We start from the raw sequence: 23,660 nt of genomic DNA, 5'->3' as shown, positions 1-23,660 counted from the left end.
TGGGGCCTGTTTGATTCGGAGATTTGGCCGACTCGGCAGTGGCAAAATCTCCGAATTAGAGTCGGGTGAATCAGTTTGGGGTAGTGATTCAAATCACCAAATCAAATCACTGCCCCTCGAATTGGCCGAATCCAAATCTGAATCAAATACTAGCTGCTTCACACATGCCTAGTAACTAAGGACTAAATTGTGGAAGATTATGTGTAGTTTTGATTAGAGATGTAACAGGAAGCCAGGCACCCAAGACATCAGGACACAGAGGCACCCAAGACATCAGGACACACATGGGGGCAGTAGTGACATCCAGCTGTCATTGTGCTGCTGGGATGGCTGTACAGCTGCAGCAGAAGCTGCTATTTTTATGCCTCCACCCCAAATTGGTACCTTGGGCCGCTGCCCTGGCCGCCCCGCCCTAGTTATGCTACTGGTTTTGTGGTTGTCTGGCGAATTGAGAATTAAATCTTTGGTATATAATACCACAAGTATTTCAGCTTTTCACTTATTAAAAACATCCATTCCATCAAAACACCATGTTTTTTAAATAAATAAAATTGTTGAGATTTTTTTCTAATTTTTTTACCTGTCATGTCATAAAAATGTTCAGAAGTGTTTTTATTGACACTTTTTTTTTAATACCAGATTGGAAGATTCTTTGGTGAAATTGATCCTGGCTTGATGCGAAATCTCATTAACATGTCATTATATGCATTTAACAAGTCGTACGATTATCAGTCTGTATGTGATCCTGAAGAAGAACCAAAGCAAGGAGCTGGGCTTCGTTCTGCATATGTGGTCAGTATCCCTTTGCCAAATTATCATCATTTCTTTTATGGACATACAGATGCCATGTACTAATGGCATGTTCTTTATCATGTTTTTCCAGCCAACAATAGCAGATATTTTGCATTTAGGATGGTGGGCCTCTGCAGCTGCCTGGTAAGTTCTAATATTCTAATAATGTATATAAAAACAGTAGTCACTTTATTCTGTGAAGCTTCTTGGAAGCTTCTTTGATCATAAATCAAAATTAGTCTTCCCAGACTTTGTAATTCTCAACTTTCACTCTAACCTTCATGTGTAGGTGGAAGATGCTTGTTTTAGATTAATTATCCTAAACTGGGATTTCTGCCTGGCAGATTTCAGATCAAATTAACCTATTCATAATTATTGATTATATGTTTCCATAATACAATACAATATAGTTTTTAATTCATTCTAGCAAGCTGATGAAGAATCAATTTTCAATCCTTAGTATAGTAAATCATTTTGCTAAAATGCATATCAGCTTCCACTGGAAAAAGTAAGGAAGTTTATTTAGGAACATCATGTGACATCAAAATACATTGATTAGTAGTATTCAGCAGTTCTTGGTTGTTTTGTTTTGTTTTTGTGGAAGAGCCCATAAACATAATAACACCTCTGAAAGGAAGCAACCATATGTCACACAGCACGCGATAAAAACTTCCGGTTTTTTTATTTGGCTCCATTTCAGCACAACTACATTTCATTTAGATAACATATACCTGACAGACTACTGTAGATTGGAAAAGTAGGAGCTTTAACTTGGGGGGGGATTTTGTCTTTGATTTTTATGGAGCCAGGATTATACTTATTACTGTACTAAAGTGACTAGTATTTTAGCTAAATACAATAATGTATAAATCTTTAAGCTAAAGCTCCACATAGCAGCATTGTCTCATTTTGATTTAGGTCCATATATAATGAGAAATAACTATAGGAATTATTTTGGTAGTTTTATGTCACAGATAAGAATAAATTCAGCCAGTGTGTATTGGCAATATCAGCCCATATATGTTAGTTCACCCACATGGCAAAGGTTTAATTGGGACTTAAGCGGGATGGTATATATTGGACAGGCCTTCTACAATGATGTGAAGTGCACCCTCTGACCCTTTCCCCATTGCAAAGATTTGTAATGATTCCTCCAAGTAACAATTAGCATGGTGGGATATGCTGTCTAGTATCTGGAGGTAAGTATTACAATATATTACAGTTGAACGGATGTGTAGCAGTTGTCTGACAGATGGCACTTTGAAGATATTGCCCATTTTTTTATTGGTACATTTAGCTAGCAGGAGTAGTTAAGATCTTTGTTTTCTAGAATAAAAATGAACCTCAAAAACTGAAGATGGGCAATAATCCATAGAAGAAACCTAATCTTTGCTCAGACAGAGAAATTTGGATTATCAATTCTCAAATCAGATGCAGTGGTCTGGACTCAATTTAGAGTTGGGCCTTGTATTCCCCAGTGTTACAATTGAAAGCATACCATAAAGTATCTTCTGTGGAATTTTTAAAACTGGAATCTAGGTTAGAAGAGGTAGAGAAGGCCATTAAGGAAATAGAGTAAAAAAAATATCAGAATGGATTTAGCAAAACAGCTGGTGAAAGCAAAGCAGAGAAATAGGAGAAGCCAGGTTAAAGAAAATCATTGCATTTCAGGCAAAAATGTATGAAAAAGTAAGTAATTTTTAACATTTATGAGGGGAGCATTAGAATTTGATTAAGGAGTAAATATCTTCTCTCCTATGCACTTTTGCAATTCATAATTTCTCCAAGCTTCTTTTCTTCATTCATCCTCAGTAAATTCTCTAAGTTAACCTTCTTCACATCTACAGTGCTACGTGAGACTTAATTTCTTTATCAGAAAGTTGGGTCATTAAATAACAAGATATGTCTTCATCCCCGAGGACTGTATGCTGCCCATTCAGTGATCCTTACCAACAATGTTGTAAGAATGAAATGAGCCCGCTCATGCAGTGCTGTCAAGTCCTAATCACAGGGGTGACTTGGAGATGCCTTTCCTTTGAGGATATGTCCTGGAACCGGAGAATCAAACCAAAGGAGCACTGAAGCCAGCATTTTGGGTGGAGCAAAAAATGAGGGAATAAAAAAAAATATATAGTCCAAGTTCTGCCTCAGCTCCATAGGCTGTGTGGATACCATGACACACTGTTGTCTGTAGCTAACAGTACATGTGACTAGTATTGTATATTGCCACCTTTTTTTCTTAGCCCAAATAACCAGTATCCATTCATGGCTGGATTAAATGGGGTATATCTGTGGTGGAGAGAGAGCCTCAGACTTGTGAGGCATATTCATCAGCTTGTAACAGTTTTCCACTAAAAGGCAGTAGGTCAGATACGTCGGCAAAAGTTAGGGCTACAAGAGAAAAAGTTGCAGTTTGGAGGAGCCCAGGAAGGATTCCAGGTAAGGGTAGCGATTCATTGTTTTTGACAGTGTGTCAAACCTGGAGAGAGAAATGCAAGTTCGGAAGTTTCTGCAACAGAAATAAGGTATTTGAAATAGAAATGATATAGATGTGAATAAGGAAAAACAGAGCTTATTTTAGCCATCCTAAACTTATACAAAAGATACACTGAAGATATTCATCCAGGAAGAAATGACAGAGGTGATCTGAAATGCAAGAATGGATGTGGGCTTATAAATTTATAAAGTAGTTTGAATATGCCAGTATTTCTCTGCCTTCCAGGACTGTTGTCAGGTGTAAAGTGCTAGGAGGCCAATGAGTCTGGGGTAGGGTGCAGATTTTAAAAGGACCTTTATTTTAAAGGATTTTAAAGGCATCTTTATTCCACAAAAATCAGAGATCTAAAAGGATCACAGTTAAAGTGCTCTTTACCATTTCTGCTAGCTGACACATGTATAAGGGCAGTGAATAGTGACAGTCAGACAGCATATGAGGGAAGGAAGGAAGAAGGTGATCAACAAAATATAGCAGATAATAGCAGTCACATGAGCTGGTGTAAGTGTAATTAATGTAAGATGTTGCTCAGTTAGAAACCCAGGAAAACATTGGGGACAGCAAAGCTATAGACAAAATAGCAACAAATCGTTACTTAATTAACAAAACTTTTGTTTTTCTCTCTTCAGGTCTATCTTACAGCAGTTGTTTCTGAGCCTGACTTTTCCTCGTTTCCTGGAAGCAGGTGAATGCATGGTTTGTTTGGGGGGCAGCGTAAGGTAAAAGTTATAACTCCAGGCACACGGCCAAATTCTACCCTCTTCTTTGTATCCCTAAGTTGGCCATGCCTTTGTTTTCCCTCTCTGTCTCTCAGTGGACATGGATGACGATGATTTGACGGCTGCCCTGTCAAAACAGAGCTGCATTACTGAGCAAACTCAGTATTTCTTTGAAAATGATGATAAATCCTTCATGGGGATCGTAGACTGTATTAACTGTTCCAGGTAATTTTTTTTCACTATGCAAAACAGTTCTTGTCCATGTGAATTGTAGAAAAGGCAATTACAGGGTAAATTCATCCACGCATTAGCTACATCACACATAGTGGAAAGGTTAAGTAATATTTAGTGTTGCACAACACTACAGCATGTATAGTTAAGTGTATGTTTACATGGATATGTTTAGGATTCTTGCTTGAAACAGCATTATTTTATCTGTAATTATTTAATTTACAGTATTTACTCTCATAGCACATATATCCTTTGCCTAAAAAAATTATCATCCCAAACTGGAGTGTGACTTTTAAGCAGGGCAGCTGATTTCTGCACTGGAGTGGTTACCAGGGGCTGGCTCTGTGCTGGGCTCAGCAGCATGCAGGAGAGTCCACTTCTCAGCATCTCTCACCCTCTCCTTGCAGTCTGATGCTCAAGCCTTAACCCTGCTAAAACCACTGCTGAATTCGGCTGCTCTGCCAAAAGCTGCTACCAACTTGGCAGTGGCTGTGACAGTGTTAAGGCTGGAGCGACAGAGTTACAAGGAGAGAGAGAGTGCTGTTGAAGAGTAGACTGTCCCTCCTTCTCTCTCATTCTGCTTCCCAAAACAAGGTAGTTATTTTATTTGGGGGTGACGGGTATGCACTAACATGCAGTATTAACAATTTCTGAGTTGCATTTTTATGTTTTATGGAACTATCTTGTATGTATTTTAAGACATTTTATTTATAAAGGCGTTTATGCATTTTTAAAAATTCATTTATTGAACTTTTGGGATTCTATCTCAAATATTTCGAACTGAGATACTTTTCCCATTTGTCCCATTATCAAATTGAAAGTCAGGACATGTTCAAAGTACTGATCAGCTTTTTCACATTTTCCCTTGTTGTCCAGTAATTCTGCTGATTTAATTCTTATGTAATATGTGTAATTCAATATTCCTCAACTTCTCAATATAATGGAGCAGCTGGGTAAAATTTAAACTATGAATAGTCAAAAGTAATCCTGCTGAGATGAATGACGTTATCTCCATTTAAAACAAAGGCTAACTTTTGCCTTTTTGCTTTAGATGGGTAGAAAAAATTGACAGGGTAGAATAGATATAATTTTCTAAATTCAAAACAAGAACAAACATCCTGAAATCATTTTTTTCATTGCTGAGAAATGTTTTACTTTATTTTTCACCTTTCTTGAATATACCTATTTTAGCTTTGCATCTATCTATATGTCAATCTAACTGCCTTTGCATTTGAAATACCAAAAACAAGCATTGGTTGTACAGAAATACTCTTAACTCTGGTGTCTAAGATGGGAGATATCATACCTAAAAGATATAATGGGACATCAAATATATTTTAGGCATGCAAGGATACTAAGTGAACAAAGAAGTAGACATTTCCTTTAGCTGTAATAGGCTTTCTTGTCCAACTTTTTTCAGTGTAGTATGTTTTTCCGTCCTGCCTTGGCAATAAAATTGTGGCTGAACTGGTTTCCCTTCTCAGCACAGCTACTGAGTTAGCCATATGCTTCTGGTTACATGTTAATATAAAGTCACCTTGTGTCCTTTTTTCCATTTTTTCATCCCTGCTTTTACTCTATAGGAAGCAATGCACCTGTCAAAAGGATTGCAAAATTTCCCTTAGCCATCCTTTGCTGTTCATATAAAACATGCTTTTCCTGCATTAGCAGCTGAATTTAATCTATGTATTTCTAAGAGTTTCTTATGATTTCATGAATAAGTGCAACCCCCTCCCCCCCTCATTTCATGTAATGGGAATTATGGTTCTTTTTTTTTTTAGACTTTATCATGCGGAGAAGATTTCAAACACCAATCTAGTATTCATAATCAGTGACAGCCAATTTCTGTGCCGCTCTTGTGATCCAAAACCATTGATGCAAGCAGAAAAGCCGGGTATCCTTTAAGAACGGGTCTACTGGTTAGGTTGATTCATTACTGCTTAGCAAATATTGGAATATGATATAGGACCCCTCTCTCTACATTTAGTGGCATGCAACTGTAGCACCCGTGTCAACCAGTGATTACCATGCAGAATTTCTACATAACAAAACCCAAAAAGGATCGTCTGAATAATTTCCATAGTTGATTAAATACATTTTTGATTTGCTGGTCTTCATGTGTATTCCCATGCTGAGGAAATATATGGGATTTTTCACGCTAGAAAAGACTCTGATGTGTTGGAAGGCCATGTGTGCCTTCACTTGATACCCACTTGCCTGTTACCTTAGTACCCTGACATCGGTTCAATTTCAGGGCCCAGGAATGGGAAGTACATCCAAAGGTCTTAGTTGGTCACCTGACCTGGGAGCTGAGCACACCTTCAGGCTACCTGTAGTGCTTGAGCTGATCAAATCTTAGTGCTTATATGCTAATTGCCCTCACCTCACTATAAAATAAGAGTAGAGGCAAAAACTCCCATTCAGGTACATCGGATGAACTGGGGTGTGCAGGCATTATAGATGGAGATGGCAGAATAAAAAGTGATGTCTCACTTGAGAGGTACAACATGGAAGAGGCAGCCCAAGATAAAGCTGGCAAGTCATTAGGGGCTAGCAGTGCTGGAGTCAATGGTGGCCAGTTAAAATATCTGCCGTGAAGTCGCTCCTGGTGAGGCGGGTGCTGCTCTCAGTCTCTGTAGCTAGGGCACTCTCTCACGCATTTTCTCTCTCTCCCTCTCCCCCCATGTTTTAAAGCAATACTTGTTTAATGCAATGTGCAACACTTGGAGAAAGCAACTACCTATGGCACTTACCCAGAAAAGGGAGCCCTAGGTCTAGACTTTGCTGCTAGCGTGATTTCTGGCTTGTTTTGCCCTCCTTTTTTAACCAATGACTGCCACTGTAAACAGTGCTGGCAGCAGCAGGATTCCCACCTCAGTGGACTGCCTCAACCATTAGGTTACAGGTGCCTGCTCCTTCTTGCTTGTGCTCCTTCTGGTGCCATGACTCCTGTGCTCTTAGTTGTCCATCTTCAGGATGAATAGGGGAGAGTGCCCTCACCTAGTCTAATCTGTCACGTGATGGTAAAGACATTTCTTACTGCACAGGAATATGGGTCCAAATTCTCTGACCCTGAAAGGAAACCCAGGTCTATTCCTGGACACGTTTTTTTTACCATTGGACTACTAGACAAAGGGGGCACAGCACCACCTCCAAAACCCATTAGGCCACAGTACTCAGAAGTGAGAATAGATGCTATGACAGAAACACCTCGTGGGCATCTTGTGTTGGAAGTAAGCTCAAACCCACTCCATGTTTTAGCATTTCCTATTTTCTGCTTCTGAGGAGCTTTCCAGACTTTCTGAATTGTTCTCTTGTACGTGTGTACCAGTTGCCTTTATAGAGTGTCAAGTCACCTAAATCAGAATTGGTGCAGTGTCTGTAAAGGAGTCATGTATGCCAAATCTGCTCAAATTAAATTGCTGTCCTGACCAAAAAACTTAATACTAAGGTACTGCAAAACCTAATCTTAGGTACTTGCTATACCACTTTGAATCCTGAGCACAGTGCATAGTGCTCTATGCACGTCCTCCCTCCTGCCTGTGCCTTTTGGAGTCCCTGCAGTACACTGGCTAACAACAGCAAATTTCCACGACTCTCTTTCAATTGCTCAGCATAGCACCCGTCTCTCATCTCTGTTATGTGTGGTCAGTTCTGTAAAAACAACTTCACACAGCTCCTGTGCCAGGGGAAATTCCCTCAGACCTTCCATAGCCTTTAGGCTATATAGACAGCATGAAAAGTGATAACAGTGCCTGACTTTTAACAGACAGTAGAGAAAGACTGTTGTCAAAAATAAGTATGTACATGCAAAGAGATCTATGAGGAGAGATTTGCAAATTTCTTTCTGCTCCAGATGATAAAGCTGCTTGTCGTGGTGGTCCTGGTAGTCCCTAGGAAAGGCACTAACTGTCGCATTCACGATAAGATTATAATTCTATCTGTGCTTTGGTTGAGAAGTAAGCTACATCTATGGAAGCATGTTTTATGTACTTCCCTGTGGAGCACTTAAATTCCCAGGGTCGGATGAAAAGGCTGGCAGCTTGAGTGTCTAGATGGGCTTATGTTTGACAAAATGAATTGACTCTTTATTTTTGTTTTACCTGAGCAGCACTAAGTCAAGCTTGCTGTCTCAAGGTGCATTGTGAAATGCAGATGTAGCATGATGACACACAAGAGGGTGACTTTTGGATGCTATTCATCTGCAGGTATTTGTTATTAAGCTTTTCTTCCAGATGCCTGGTACAGATTTGTTAAAGTGAGATAACCTTTAAAGTTATCCCTTTCTCTGACACTTTTCTGTCATGATAGAAATCTCATCACATATATCCCATCATGATATCACTAGGTAAGAGACAGCTAATAAGGTGTGAACAAGGCTGCCAGTTGTTATAAAATGAAATTCCATGTTACTGTCTCATCTGTACTGGGATGACTTCACTGACTTCACACAGATTGCAGTGAAAGTTGGCCAGGGTATTGCCCTGAGCATAAATCAGCACAGATTGTATCTATGAGACTTATTTTGAAGTGTTTTAAGCTTTTGAAATACTCTAGACCCAGATTTGACAATTTCAAATAGCAACAGCTGAAATTTATAAAAGGCTCAACAAACTTCTCATGGTAATGTGATTATAGACATGAAGTGTTGGACAATAAAATCCTGTTCCTCGGCAGTGAGTTCAGTGACTTAAGTACTGTTTTCATTTCTGCTATTGATCTTGGGTGAGTCATTTCAGCTTTTTTTTCACCTCCTGCTCAAACACTTGAAACCGTAATCAGAGGTAATTAAACTTTATTTCTGTTCATACCAACCTATACAGTGCCTTTTGCATAAAAGCCCTAATCTCAATGTAAGATCATTTTTAATTTAATTCAAATAATGAATACTATAATAGGCCTAGATCTTGTAACCTTTTTGCAAAACTCCCATTGTGTTTAAAACTAACCTAATGAAATTAATATAATAAAAATGCTACAAAATAAACTGGTTCTCTCTCCCCACCTCCTCCCCTCACTTTGCGTTTTGCCCCAATAAAGGGAAAAAATCTTATGGAAGCAATGTTAGATGTGCCGATTTTATTCCAATTCTTGTAGTGTCTACTTTATTATCTTGATTAGAAGCAGCAGAAGGTTATCCTGTAAGTCATCAAAAACAAAGCACATTTGGTCTCTATTAATGCTGTTTTCTTGAACAGAGTACAGTCACAATGGGTGGGAATTGCAGTACAACCTACATCAGTCAGAGCAGCCAGTAGCTGCTAATGTATGTCTTTCAGAGAAGTCCGTGTTTTGCTTCACATAGCATGCTTATGATTATAAGAAATAAAAACAAATGCTGGTACTATTAATGTGTTGTATTCCTTAATCAGAGTATCAGATGAAGGGCCAAATCCCTGTGAAATGGTTAAGCAGCCTAGATACAGGAAGGGGCCAGAAGTCTGTTTTGATCAAGCGGAGCAGGTAAGGTTGAGTTCACAAGGATTTAAGAATCAGAGATAAGAGCACTCCCTTGAAAGACAGCTGTGGAGATGTTTTAGAGCAATGTAGATGCAATCTATGCTTAAGCGTACCCAATGCCTGATGACTTAATCTATCTTTCATTAAACATACTGTTCACTCTGGACCATAGTCACTTTATTTCAAGTGTCCTATGATTTAACATAAAATGAACTGCTGCTTTCTTATCTGCCTTTCCTATAGACGTTGCACTTTCACACATGATTCCTGTAGATACCAGTAGGTCAACAAACCTAATTTATAAATTAATGATCTGCATGTGGCTCTGGCTAGTCCTTTTATAAATAAGATATGTTTATTGGTTCATCCAATAATAGAAAGATACTAGAAGTACTGAATTAGGATTGAGATATCCTTTTGGTAGAACAGCAAGAGAGAGAAGAATATATGTTTTGATATTTAAGTATTATTTTTCTCTTTCATTTTTAAATACTGTCTGAAAAAGAAAACAAATTGAATCCAAAATATTCATTCTGAACCATGATTGATAGGTTATTGCACTATGAATTATCTAAGCATGCACACCTCAGTGGCTGCCCTTTGTTTCCCATGATGTAATTTGCTATTTAAGCCCAATATTGCAGACTGAAGAATGCCTTCCAACCTTCACTGAAGTAATTTGGTTTTAAAGGTGATTGATGCTTAGCAAGATTTGACTCCAAAGCTATTTTAATGTCTTTAAAGACACTTGCCCCCTTTACACATTACAGGTATTGTGCAATTAGCTGGTTGATTGTACAGCTACCTTGAGACCAGGTACATATGCAAAGTAGCTATTACACAATAAAAACCTCCAACCAGCTATGAAGCAAGCACTCAAAAATGTGTCTTAACTTTATAGCTGGTTGCAATCAAGCTTTAATTTGCACGTGTAGCAGGGTCTTCCCTGTGACTGGGAGCTCTATCAGGTAACAGGGTTCCCAGCTTAGAGGTGCACCTTGCCCAGCTGGGCTGTGTGAGTCCCACGACTGCTGGGGATTATAAGCTCTATCAGCTGCAGACCCTGGATCCCAGCAGCACCCTGCAGCAAAATGCTGGGAGTGATCCCTCTGCTGTGAAGGTGCGGAAAACACCTGGAGCCAGAGTATCGCCACTATAGTGATCCTCTGTCCTTGGGGGTTTCTTCTTTCCTGCACTTATCAGGCAGTGAGTTTACCCCTGCAGTGATGCTTCAGCCCCAAAGGTTTCTCTACAACCGTGCAATGAGGGAATCACTTCTGTGACAATCCTTCTACCCTCAGAGTTTCACACACTGCCATGGCAGGGGGATCACAATCCCCCTGCCCCAGAGGTGCATGGGGTGTCCCTGCAGCTGGGAGTCCCTCAACTGAGGTGCATGGGGTTCTCAGCCAGCCACAGGAGCTTACTTCTGCTGGTACAGGAGAAGTCTGGGATTGTGCTCCCCTTGCACTGGCAGTAAAACATGATGGGATCTAATGCACAATCCCACAATCACACCTTCTGCTGTACACATGTGGCTTGGCAGAAGGCATGATTGTGTATATCAACCATTATATCCCATAACACCTTTACCTGCACATGTAGAGGGGGCCTTATAGATCAGAGAGAGATTTACAAATGGCTTTCAGATCTTGTAGCTTGCAATTTAGTTCTTTTTTTAATTAAAGCATATTAGTCCTCTGCATTTGTAATCCTGTTGTTCCTTATAGGCATATAGAAAAGTGGTCTTAACAAAAGGAGAAAAGTGGTTTCCTCAAAGCAATTGTCATTCTTTGACTCTGCTGCTAAACTACACTGTGTCTAATATAACATATGATATAGCATGCTGTATGCCTCTGGAATTGACACTTAATGTATCAATCAAATATTCCTAGTACTTACCCAAGCTCAAACCATGGAAGTAAAAGCATTTTTTTTTTGTAAATGATCTTGCACAAAAGGAGTAGTAAATTTTTAAAATGTGGTTTCTGTTTGACCAAGGCCAAATAAACATTAAGAAAATCTTGTATATGCAAATCAGTCCTAAATGTAGGAAATTTTCCAACAGATATAATCCAGGTATTATTGTGTGTGAAAGTGCAAATCTTGCTCACTAGCTTGATGTGCTATTCAGTGTGTAAGTCATGTGTTTTGTAATAGTGAAATATTTTGGTTAAGTTTATTTCAATTACTCACTGTGAATCTCTTGCACTTGGGTGAATGCTTTCACATTAACTCTGCTAACTGCCAGCAATTTGCATGAAATTTCATCTTGTATGTCTTTTTTTCTGTGTTTTCTTTCCTTTCCTCTACTTGCTACTTTGCCCGTTATTAATAGGATCAGCCTATATGCACAACGAGTCGTGCCTCTGCCATGATGTCCGCTCCTATCTTCATTTTTCTGCAAGTTTTCATATGGTGTGGATGGTCAGTTACTTTCTCTATTTTTTTTGGTTTTCTTTTTGTTCTTTGCTTAATAAAACTTGGCAAACTTTTTTTACTAACTAACACATAAAAGAAAACAGAATGTAATGAGTCCCCGAAGCAGCAATCTGGAGCACATTATTGTACCAGTATTAAGCAGAATTAAGTACTAAAAAAAACCCTGTGGGAAGCCTTGTAAATCAGAATTAATAGAACCATGGGACCTCTTCCGTAATAAACACAATAGACACAAAATCCTATTGGCTTTGTAGAGCAGCAGTATTTGAGCTTGTATACATATATAACCTTATATTGATGCTATTCCTTTTCATGCTAGTCCTTCAAAATATTTATTGCCTCCTTTGTCCCTGAAAAGGACCAAAAGAAAAGGAAGAAGGGGAACAGAAAAAAGCTAAAGGCCAACTTTCGGCATAGAAATAAAGAAAGGTGCTAAGGCAATGACAATACCTGCAAATATAAAGATATAAATGGGAAAACATAATTGGGTGCTGTATGCTGTGTTTAGAGTTTAGAGATTCATGATCCAAATAATATTCATTGATTAACCTGAATCTATAAATACAACACTTCTTAAGTTTACTGTAACTGTTATCCAGCATAACACAGCATTATCATCAAAATAAAAGCAGTTTCTTCTGATGAAAATATGCTATATATGCAGATTAAAACCTGAAGGTCGTCTCTATGACCTAGAATGTAACTGCGTGGACATATTCTAGGTTCACAAAGAAATACCAACCTCTTTTCCATGTTATGTTTAATTGTTTAAGAAATCTTAGGTACCACAGTCACTGTACATATACAGAAGAACTAACGATTCATATGAGGCTATTCTTCCATCCTTATATAGTGGAAAGGTATATACCCTTCAAAATATAGGGGGACCACTACAACTTCGCATCAAGCCACTAGGGGGAGATGCTTCCATGACTATCTCCATAGAGCTAACAATGGAAAGAACAAATAAAATAAATTCAATTATCATGTTAATATAATTAATTCTCAATGTTAAAAATACAATATGTACATTGCATTTATTTAAAAGGTGTTAGAAATGTTTAAAGAGGGTTTTTTTAATAATGTTTTGTTTGAAGGTAAGTACATATAGTTATGGGGCTAGAGTATTACCTGAATTTAATAAGAAGAAAAAAATAAAACCAGCTTAGTCAAAATGTTCCTAGAGAGTTCATCATCTTCAGTACTGGGAAAAGTTAAAACTAAAACTTAATACTTTGATAGTTCTGGGGTTTTTTTTCTAAGTATTATGTCATGTATTAAATTATCTCAGGAGTAGAAAAATTTGTATAGGTGTAGTTCAAGGTTGTGAGAGAGAATGAAAGTTCCTTCTCCAATAATAGCCAGATTTCATATAAAAATATAAAACACCAAATTTTTGTTCAGGTTAAGTGGTATCTTAAATTGCCAGAGGTCAAATTTAACGCAATTAAGTATACTACACAAAGGGTGTATCTACACATGCACTTTACTGCACAATTGACTAATTAGCTCCACAGTAAAGCAACACTGTCTACACGTGCTCCATCATTAGGGCACAGCAAATTAATTAACTCCGCCATAAAATAATACTGTCAGGGAGTCCCCGACAGTACTATCTTATGGTGGAGTCATTTACTGCACAGAAAGCATGTGTGGGTGATAACTGATACCGCAGCAGTTTGAGCTGGGACAGAGCAGCCACAGGCTGGCAGCAGGTTTAGGCAGTCAGCCACATGGCTGTGCATTTTGGGCACTCTCATGCCCCATCCAGCCCTCCACCGCCCAGTGCTACCACCCGGAGCCTGGGATTGACCCACCCAAGCCTGCTGCAAGCCTGAGGCCGCTCCACCCCAACGCAAGCTAATGTGGTTCCAGGTGCAAGTATGCAAGAGTAGCATAATCTGAATTTGAAGTTAATTTCTAATGTTCTGTGCTTAGGAAGCCATTATAAAATGCCTATAAAATGAAGTGCAAAAAACAGAGTTTTAACTGAAAAGCTTTCAGCAGCAGTACTATAGCTGCAGATAACTTCTTTTGTTCATCAGTACTACTCTTACTAATCTTTTGATTTTGAAGGCAAGGTCTCATCTGGTTTAAATCAGTGTAGCTCTGTTGAAGATCCTGAAGCCAATGCTGTACAACAGTTAACAGGTTCACTTATCACAGTTTTCTTTTTTTTCCTTGTAAACCAAAATTGCCTTCTTCAACCTCTCAAAGGAGTTATCTGTGTTATTTCTATTGCGTATATATACCTGGTAAATGAAAACAATCTACAAGTTTCTGAACACCTTATGTGAGAAGCTGTACTCCCTCTACTCCCACTCATAACCATGGGGGTGGGGGAGGTACATCTACATGTGCAATTAGGACAAAGAAATAAACTCCAGCGCAGTTCACACTGCAGTTTATGTATCCTGGGTGCAGCATTTACACATGCTCCCAGGCCCACAGCATGTTGAGTCAGGGCAGACCAGGCATGGATGGCAGTGGGCCAGGGGGTCAGCCTGCCAACCTGGAGCTACCCTCATTTAGCATGCTGTGCAGGGGCTGGCTGGGGCACAAGGGTGCTACAGTGCAGGACTAGCCAGCAAGCAGTGCCCAAGCCAGTCCTGGTCATCGTCTACATGTGTGTTACAGTGGTGGAAATGACTCTGCTGTAGGATGTACTTGTCCCAGACAGTACTATCCTGTGGCAGAGTTAATTAATTTACTGTGTCCTAATATGACCACACTTATAGATGGTGATACTGTACTGCAGATCTAATCAATCAACTCCACATTAAAGCATACATGTAGATTCATCCCGAAGCAGTGTTATGAGTCAGTGTCCTAAAACTTAGCATGTTTCAGGATTGGATCAAAATTAATTTGTTCTTTTCTAAATGATCTGCCAATGCATCTTATATTTCAATTACTACTCTTGCCCAAAAGATCTTGCAGCAGACTGATTTCAGTAGTTTAGCAAGAGGTTTTGTCTTGCTTATGAATATTTTACACAACTGTTGTAAGCCACTTTAGAAATTGCATTTTACAAAGAGAAATAAAGTAACAATAAGTATATTCTACTCACTATTATGCAAGAAAATTATTGATTAGAACAATTGAAAATGAATACAAATAGGAAATATCTTGGTATTGCTAGCAGGATGAAAAATACATATTTAAGAATGGTAGTTGAAGTCAACTGTATTTTGCTTAATCCTGAGGAAACTTGCTATGTAGCATAACTGTAAAAAGTCTACAGTTGTTTTTACAGTAAGTGTCTTTAAGGTAACTAACAGCTAAAAGTCCAAAACTGGAAAGCCTTGGCTGTGAAGATCCTACCTTTTTGTTCTCTTCGTAGAGTGCTTAGAGAACAAGTACAGGTTCCATGATTAAGTCTCCTACGTACAAGTTAAAAATGTAATTAATTATTATTATTATAGTTTATGATTTTAAAATACATTTATCTGCAGTGTGTTTCTGAGGGGCCACACGGGTTTTTCACATTTTTAACAATCTACATTATCTTCCAGTAGCTCTTGTTATTAGTTATACAAATATACCTTTTGTACAAGCATTCATTGCTTATCTGAAGGGTATGAATTAGTGTTGGACTGCATTAAATGAACTCCCCCATTATTATTATGGTAGGACTGCTGCCTAGAGGCATAACTAGCCAGGGTTTATGGCCTGGGCAACCCCTGCTGGAGAGCAGGGGGAGAAAGCGGGTAAGATGCTGCTGAGTGCCAGAGTAGTTATTGCTACTACAGCAGCGGCGCAGGGTCCATGTACCTGACTGCTCCTGGGTTGTGCAGAATGTAGGGCTGCCATTCTGCAAACTGTCACCCGGGGCTAGCACCCAGCTCACCCAGCCCACCGTCTGCTACTGCTGCTGTCTAGTGAGACATTTGGATTTGTATCATCTTCCACTTCCAGCTCCAAGCACTTGCTGCTGAAGAGAATTGGCAAGCATTACCTAATTTTAGGAAGTTTGTGCTGCCAAGATGTATAGTAGTCGGCAAAAAGGATTCTTTTCAGTGAAGGAAACATGATATTACAAATGCTAAGTAAAAATATAATATAGGAACCTTTTCTTTGCCGTGCCATTCTTATTTAGTTTTTCTGTGTATATGGGGAAATGACTGGTTTCATAAGCTGGAAAAAAATAGGTCCCGTGCCATCATTCCTGGCAGATGTGGAGAAGAGAGTGACCATGATGTTATAAATAACAAATCTTGTGAAAGAAAGTGATCTTGTATATTTTGAAGATAATTCTGCAAAGCTGTGGTTGCACTGAGCTTGACTCTGTGCTCAGACCACTTTCTCCTAAATTCCATTTCTTTCCATGATATCATCCTTGATTTACTTCATGCATCTGAATGGAATCACTCGCTCCTTTGTATTTTCGTTTCACTTCTTCATTGTTTCCTGTATGTACCCACTTAAGCATACAGGAATTTTGACAATTGCAATGCACACTGTTGCAAAATACACAATAGTTTGAATAAAATTCACTGATTCATTCCTTACTGTGCACATTTCTCCCTAGATTAGGATAGTAAAAACTAGCCAAGTCCCACAGAAGTTCTTCTGTTTCTGAGTTGTGACAGGCAAAAGTTCATATACATGCCCACTGTCCACTGGTCTATAAGCCTTAGAAATTCTAAGTAATTTAAGACAAATAGTACATCCAAAATATAGAAAAATAATTGTGTGTGTGTATACACTTGTCACACCTGTATTTGAACTGCTTAATTCACACAAGCATGATGAATATGGTGTGAAGCCTTTTTAACTTGGAGCTTCTGAGGCCTCTTCCATGATTGTAAGGCACTAAAACTCTGAGAAATTGAAGCAGTATAGAATCAAAGTAATTTTTTTCAACCCAATATTTAAAAAAGGAAAGCTGTAACAAAATTCACCCCAGTTTCTTCAGCCATATCTTACAATAGAAGGGATCAGCCATCAGTGTACTCTTCACAGTATCTGATCTAATACAAAGGTAAAAAATAAACACTGGTTACTAAGCTCATTCTGACTTAGAAATCTGTCTACATCATCCGTATTTAAACAAGGTGCTATTTTTAATAAACTGACACTTTTCCCTCCATGTTATAACCAATGTGCAGTTTTGCTTTATACCCTTGGTTTTCCTTCATGCATGTGCCTTCATGTCTTTAGTATACCTGTCCACCTGCAGATACGTTATATGATAATGGGGTTTTGCTCCCTGATTAATTTATATGAGTTACCCTCTCATAATATGAATTTTTCTTAGTGGTTGTAACTTCCAGGAAGATGCAACTGGTTTATTTTTAGGTGTTGTGGATAGAAATCCAGCTATGTAGCAAGTCACAATGCAAGCCCCAAAAGAAAGTAAATGGAGCCAAACTAAATAACTCTAAACTAGGGACAGATGTTACACATACACTGGTATAAGTGATCAGAAATTGGTTCAAATTTGTAACAAAACTGAAGTTCGGTGCACATAAACTGCTTTGAAAATGGCCAAAACCAGTTTAAGAAAATCTGGATGATTGCATCCCAGGATTCTTTGCACCCCCCGAAACCCCTCCTCACAGGGTGGGCAGGCTAGCCTTAGCCCAAACTGTCTGCCCCAGTTAAGCAGGGAGGCAGTGCCCCCTGGCTTGGCCACTGTAAGCATGTGGCTGCATTTCAGAATCAAAAATGAATGTCTGGTCATTTACTGATTGGTTCAATCTATGAGGCTCAGACTAACCTGCAAAGATTGAATTGACTCAGCCTTAGGATTTTTGACTGTCTTTACTTAGCCTAAAAGTCCAGTGCATCTTCATGTCATAACATCTCACTCATCTCACAAATCTGGTGCAGCAAACTTCATTTGTGACTCATTTGTTGACCAGCAACATTAGGAAGTTTGAACTTACAGGAGACTACTAGGAAAAAAAGCCAAAAAAGTAGAAATAAATTCAACAGTCAAACAAAAGCATCATAGAAAGGGCCCTTATTGATAACAGAATCAAGCCTGAGATGTTTTCTTTAGGAGAAAATAAGAATTAGAAACACTTGGATATATATTTTAAAAGAAAATCCATGAACATTCACTAACCTGGCTAGTCTTATCAGCCTTAGCCCTTGGAGCATTGAAAAACCACAGAACTCTTTTTATTCTAAAAAGTCTTTGATTTTCTTAGAGATAGCTTTACAACATGTCTGGCAAGGGATGTTTCAAATCAACTCTTTACGTAGATAATGGCCTAAACGTTCCAAATATGTACTAAATGTCTTTCATATCCTTTGAAGATGCTTGTAGTACAAATGGCTGGTTTCCTTAGTTTATCTACTCTGAAACAGGTCTTGAAACCTTACAGAGAGATGCTACATCTTCATAGCATCTATCCTGATAGGAAGCTCTGTGGGCAATGGGAATTGAGGTCTAGGACCAAAAAGTCTTTGCAGGAAACCTCATGAATAAATAAGCTTAGGAAGAAAATGTAGGGTGAAGTCAAGTTATCTTGTGACTGGTTATTGGAGTTTCCTTTAGAGCTGAACCCCTGAAGTTTGGACAAAAAAAAAACAAAAAACATGGGCCAGATCCTCATGTGGTATAAATCAGCGCAGATTCACTGGTATTAAAACCAGTGCCATCGGGTGTAAACTTTCTTTCAACACTTAACATTAAACTAACTCTTTCTTGAGCTCCAATAGGTTCTTACTGTCCGTAGTGAAGAGTTTCAGTGAGAAACTGTAGAAGGTGGACAGTACAGCTGCATCAAATATGGGTCCTTTTACTCAATGATAAAGATACAGTAAAAACAATGGAAAATTGAAAAAAAACTTTTTCCGTGTTGGTTGTCAAAAGAAGTATAAAGCTGGCCCTACTCTTTTAGCTACTTCCAAATCTCTCAGGCATGGGGAAATTCTTACGAAACACTAAACTGTTGTTAGGTGCTCTTGTTCAGAACCGCTTGTGAAACTCTGGGTAGTTAGGCATCAGCCTTAAGAACCAAGGAGTCATAACGATGGCAAAGGGGATGGTCCCTACATCAAGTGCATCAAGTCAGATCCAGAAATCAGGTCCATAATCTTAACTATGTTGGCAGACATAAAAGACTTCATCTATGCCTGGTAAGCTAAGGGCCTGCCTGAGAGAATACAAGGGGTTGGAGTTATGATGTGCTTCAAGAGCTGTGGTTCCTGGATGGCATAATGAACCTTGGAGGCCATTAGTTGTCAGAGCAGTGCAATAGCCAGCCCAGCCCCTAATCAGCCCCAGCAAAATATAAAGGGGCATCTAGCTTAGCCAAAGTGAGATACCTGTTGTCTGTGATTTGTAGAGAGAGCCGTAAGTCAACATGAGGTTTGTTCCTGTACTTGAAAGCAGCAACAGGAATTGAAGAAGAGCATTCTGCTGTCTTTGGTCTCGTTGTACAGTGTGCTCCTTTTGAGTGCAGATCTGCACAGGAGTGCTAGAGATAAATTTGTTTGCAACTAGGCTGCTTCTCTTACCATGGATAATTCACTACTCTTCTATCTTTACTTGCAGCAGAGTGTTTTTGGAAGACCCACTATGTCTGTGCAAAAAGTTAAACTGGTTGAACTATTTTGCACAAGATAAAAATGTATCCGCTGGTTTTAACAAACACTGTTTCTTGTCTCAGTGAATATCCACAGTAGGCCTTGTATTTATTTGTTTTTCTATTTAGAAGGTGGTCTAGAACTACTTTCTCTGTCCTTTTTAGAAAGAACATTTAGATTATGGCTCCAAGAATTACTTGCAATGTTTTTTTAAGGAAAACAATATATCTGAGACCAAAATCTACCCTGCAAGGGTAGTTCAACAAATGAGAGCCTAAAACATAGCTTATTTCAGTAGATGTCTGTCGTTTACTTCAGTTAAGACTGAATTATCTTATTTTTTTCTTACAACAGGAAGATTCAACAGACTGTGGTGGGGTCTCTGGTCTGAACCCATCACTTTGGTCTATGATTGGAATCCAGTTTTTCCTGCTTTGGCTGTTATCTGGTAGCAGACATTGTCAGTTATGACCCTGTTAAACCAAAACCTGCATACCTAATCAAGACCCTGCCAAAACATTAGCCCTCAGTTTCATTTTAAAAGGGGTCAACTATTCAAACAGCAGAAGAACAGCAAAGCCCGTGACTTGGTATCACTCTGTGCAAAAGACTCAAAAGGGCACCCACAGTGGCTGCATGTTGGAGTCAGATCCTTAAACTTGTGTGAATGCTGCATCATCTATGCCATCTGAACAGAATTTGTGTGCGCTTCATGGAGGAATCTTAATTTGTTGGTTATGGTATCATTGATGACTTCATGTATAAGGGCTCCCCTTAGGTAGCTTATGGTCAATATGATTTCTGTTTATTTTGAACTTAACTTTGCATTTGTTGCAGACCTTGCAACACTTCTTCATGAGCACTTGTAAAGATGATATTTCTTGAATGCTCTTTCTTCACTTTATTCAGACCCTCACGGCTGCTGTGAACATCAGTTGTGTCCAGAATATATAATAGACTCCAGTTCATCCAAAATGGTTTAGGGATATGAAAATATTGGCTAGTTGTCTTCAGAAATTCACCGTGACTGAAATGCCTTATGCTGAGTGGCTTGTTCTGCCAAAATTAATCAAAACGGGTGGCCCGCTAAGTTTTGGTAGGTTCTTAAACTGTTGGTTTAAAAACCAAATAAAGTCAAGCAAGCAAGAAGCTACTGAATTTAGACATATAAAGGTGCTTGGGAGTTCAATGTTTTAACAAAACCAGTGGTTTTCCTCTTAAATTCAGTGTCATGTCCCCTTCACAAAAATGTTAATTTTGATGTAATATTCTCCCGTTTCTTCACAGTGCAGTTACATAATGCTAGTCAAATCCTTCAAAATGCTCAAACAAAAAACTTGTGAATAAAAAAATGTCTTTGTGATTATTGAACGTTGGTTTCCAAGGGTATTTTGCATGATGATGCTGCTACTTTATTGTTTTTAAGGTTTTTTTTTTCTTTTTGATGGTAGAGTATAGTCCATTGACAAGATAAATGAGTGATTTTTTTTTGTTGTGTGAGAAACTAAACATTGCAATGTGATGCGAATAAATCATCATAAATTATATTGTTAAACGGAGCTCTGAATATACTGTGCAATGAAAAAGCTAAGAAAGTAATTTAGTTGCCTGGTAAAAGAGATGAGGTGAGTTTTATACAGATTAGTGCACTCATATGAAAACCTGTGTACAGATATTTTAAGTATATATAAATCAGATCTGACGCATTTATTTTTGAAGAGTATATGTTCTCAAAGATTCATACCAGGTTCCCCCTTTGTTTCTACAATACAGTTGCACCTGTAATATTAAACCTCTAGCTGTTGCTATTTTATATTGAAAATAGCAAATTTAACAAAACAAGATTTTCCTGGTTGCTGAAATTAGAACATAATCTGAACAAATGGGGAGCCTTGAATCTATATGTATGCACATTGATCCTTGATTGTGAATAATAATTACAAAAAAACAGTTGTTTTTATACAACCTTGTTGGTGATACAAATTGGTGCAGTAAATTACAATATTACAGTGTAGAATAGTGTAGATGCAAAATATGATTTGCGCTTTTTTCTAGTTTTCAAAACTAAACAGTATTGCAAGACAGCTAAACCAATGAATGTGCAACTCTGCTGATATTGTACAATTCTGCTAACAGCTGCAATATGCAAATATTAATATGGTACAATAGCTCTTAAAAATAACAAAATGCAAAGCGTTGGTATGCATATGCTGGCAAATGACTCTGATATAAATTTGATTACATCAAAAATCTTACAGAGAAATTATTGGACATGCATGAACATGCCATGAAAGTTAGAGAAGTTCCTCAAACCCCATGGTATGACTTCAACAATTGAATCTCTACTTGTAGCTGTGCCCATAGTTGGTTGGTTGTTTTTCACATGTACCCTTGGTTCCAGCTGTGTATGTTCTCATGTTTAGGAGTTCAATAGGGGAAACAATAAAAAACAAACAAAACCCCCTTCCAATCTTTGTGTTGAATTATCACCATTGGCCTTTTGATCCCTTTAGTATAGGCATATGATTAAAAATAGAACTGACTGAGCTTGGTAGCTCCAGTTTATCTCCACTGAAGATGAGCTGCTTTCACCTGTATGGAGTGAGGATTAGAGCAAAACTTTCCAGTAGCTGCAGTTCTCTTCACCCTCCCTTCCCCTGCTGCCAAATGCAAGAATTTTTCCAACATTGAGGCTCTATGCTTCAAACCCCCAAACATGAAAAAACAACATGCTTATAGGACTGTAAAGATCAAACTCTTAAGATTGCACATTAGTTTGTATTTGCTTTTTTTGATTACTTGAAAGATCTATTAAGTGCTTTATGTTTAAATAGTTCAACTTAGTTTTCCAGGGGGGAAAAAACATGTAATGGAAAAATAAAATACTTCAACTTTTAAATCATGCATACTTGACTAGATTTGCTAGCATGTGTGAGCCATATCCTGAGTTACTTAGGATAGGTACTTATAGGCAAATCCCAAAGGGAAGGGTGGTGTAGAACCATGCTGCCACAGGAGGACCACTGGTACCCTGTGTCTCTGCTCCTATCCATTGAAGGTACAACGCAACCGTAGATTAGGAGGAAAGGAATACCCTTGCAAGACTGTGGGATGGGAATTTTTCCTGGCCCAGGCAAAGAACCAGGGGCTGTTTGCATCTCTCTTGGCCCTCTCTTCTCCTTTAAAGTCAGTGGGAACTGTGCTCTTAAATCACTCTGGCACTTTTGATAATCCCATTCTTTACAAGTACTCAGTCATCAAAGCCGGGCCTGTCTGATGATGGGCCCAGTATTATTTTATTTTTTAATAAGGCTTACTACAGAAAAATGAAGTCTGACTGCTGTTTGCAGAGAGCTGTTTATTTTCTGGGTATATGTAAATGATATCCAAATGTTTGAAAATGCACTATATAGATATATATATAAAATATTTATCTGTGAGAAAACCAAACAAAATATGAACATTACCTTGGCCAAAGTGCTTGGATCCATCTTTTAGAAACCACTTCTGTGAGTAGGAAAAGTTTTTTGTTGGTTACAGGGAAGTTTGGTATGTATTTTCTCTCATATAACAGAGTTTGTGAAAGAACACGCTCAAATCCTTGATTTTAACATGGAAAGATTTTTAAATTATATTGTAAAAATTGCTTTAATATTTTTAGTTATTAAATAAGAAGTTGGATTGGTATTTGATTAAAGCCTCTAAACAAGAGCTACAGACAAGCTGTTTGAACTGTTTTGGTTTTACACAGTCATCTCATTACCTAATGTATATCTGACAAATAACCACAAATGGAGTCATTTTAGCATTGTACAAAACAACAACAAAATGGTATACGGACTTAACATGAATGGTTTTTCTCTTCTTTTTCATTTGAACAACCAGCATTACTGCCAAAACACAGACCGTGGTCCACATTTGTAACAGGTTTTTAACATGACATAGCGGGTTTGATTGATGAGATTTTTAGGTCCTGTACC

At 38.3% G+C, this 23,660-nt stretch overlaps 1 protein-coding gene across 2 annotated transcripts; it reads left to right on the top strand.

Annotated features, from left to right (window-relative positions):
* Nucleotides 1–638: 638 nt before the first annotated feature.
* LOC102385116 (voltage-dependent calcium channel subunit alpha-2/delta-1-like) lies at nucleotides 639–23,449 on the top strand. Of its 2 annotated transcripts, XM_025207602.1 has the most exons (8): nucleotides 639–792; nucleotides 884–936; nucleotides 3,916–3,971; nucleotides 4,101–4,230; nucleotides 6,018–6,130; nucleotides 9,617–9,699; nucleotides 12,035–12,123; nucleotides 20,035–23,449. In XM_025207602.1, the coding sequence occupies exons 1-8, from the start codon at nucleotides 676–678 to the stop codon at nucleotides 20,069–20,071; spliced, it is 678 nt and encodes a 225-aa protein (XP_025063387.1). In that variant the 5' UTR covers nucleotides 639–675; the 3' UTR covers nucleotides 20,072–23,449. The 2 variants fall into 2 exon arrangements, with proteins under 2 accessions (XP_025063387.1, XP_006026690.2); XM_006026628.3 differs by lacking the exon at nucleotides 12,035–12,123.
* Nucleotides 23,450–23,660: the final 211 nt, after the last annotated feature.

This window comes from Alligator sinensis, unplaced genomic scaffold, assembly GCF_000455745.1.
Source record: "Alligator sinensis unplaced genomic scaffold, ASM45574v1 scaffold481_1, whole genome shotgun sequence".
Classification (NCBI taxonomy): domain Eukaryota; kingdom Metazoa; phylum Chordata; order Crocodylia; family Alligatoridae; genus Alligator; species Alligator sinensis.
The sequence above is the reverse complement of the archived record's forward strand: the minus strand, read 5'-3'. Positions and strand labels throughout refer to the sequence as shown.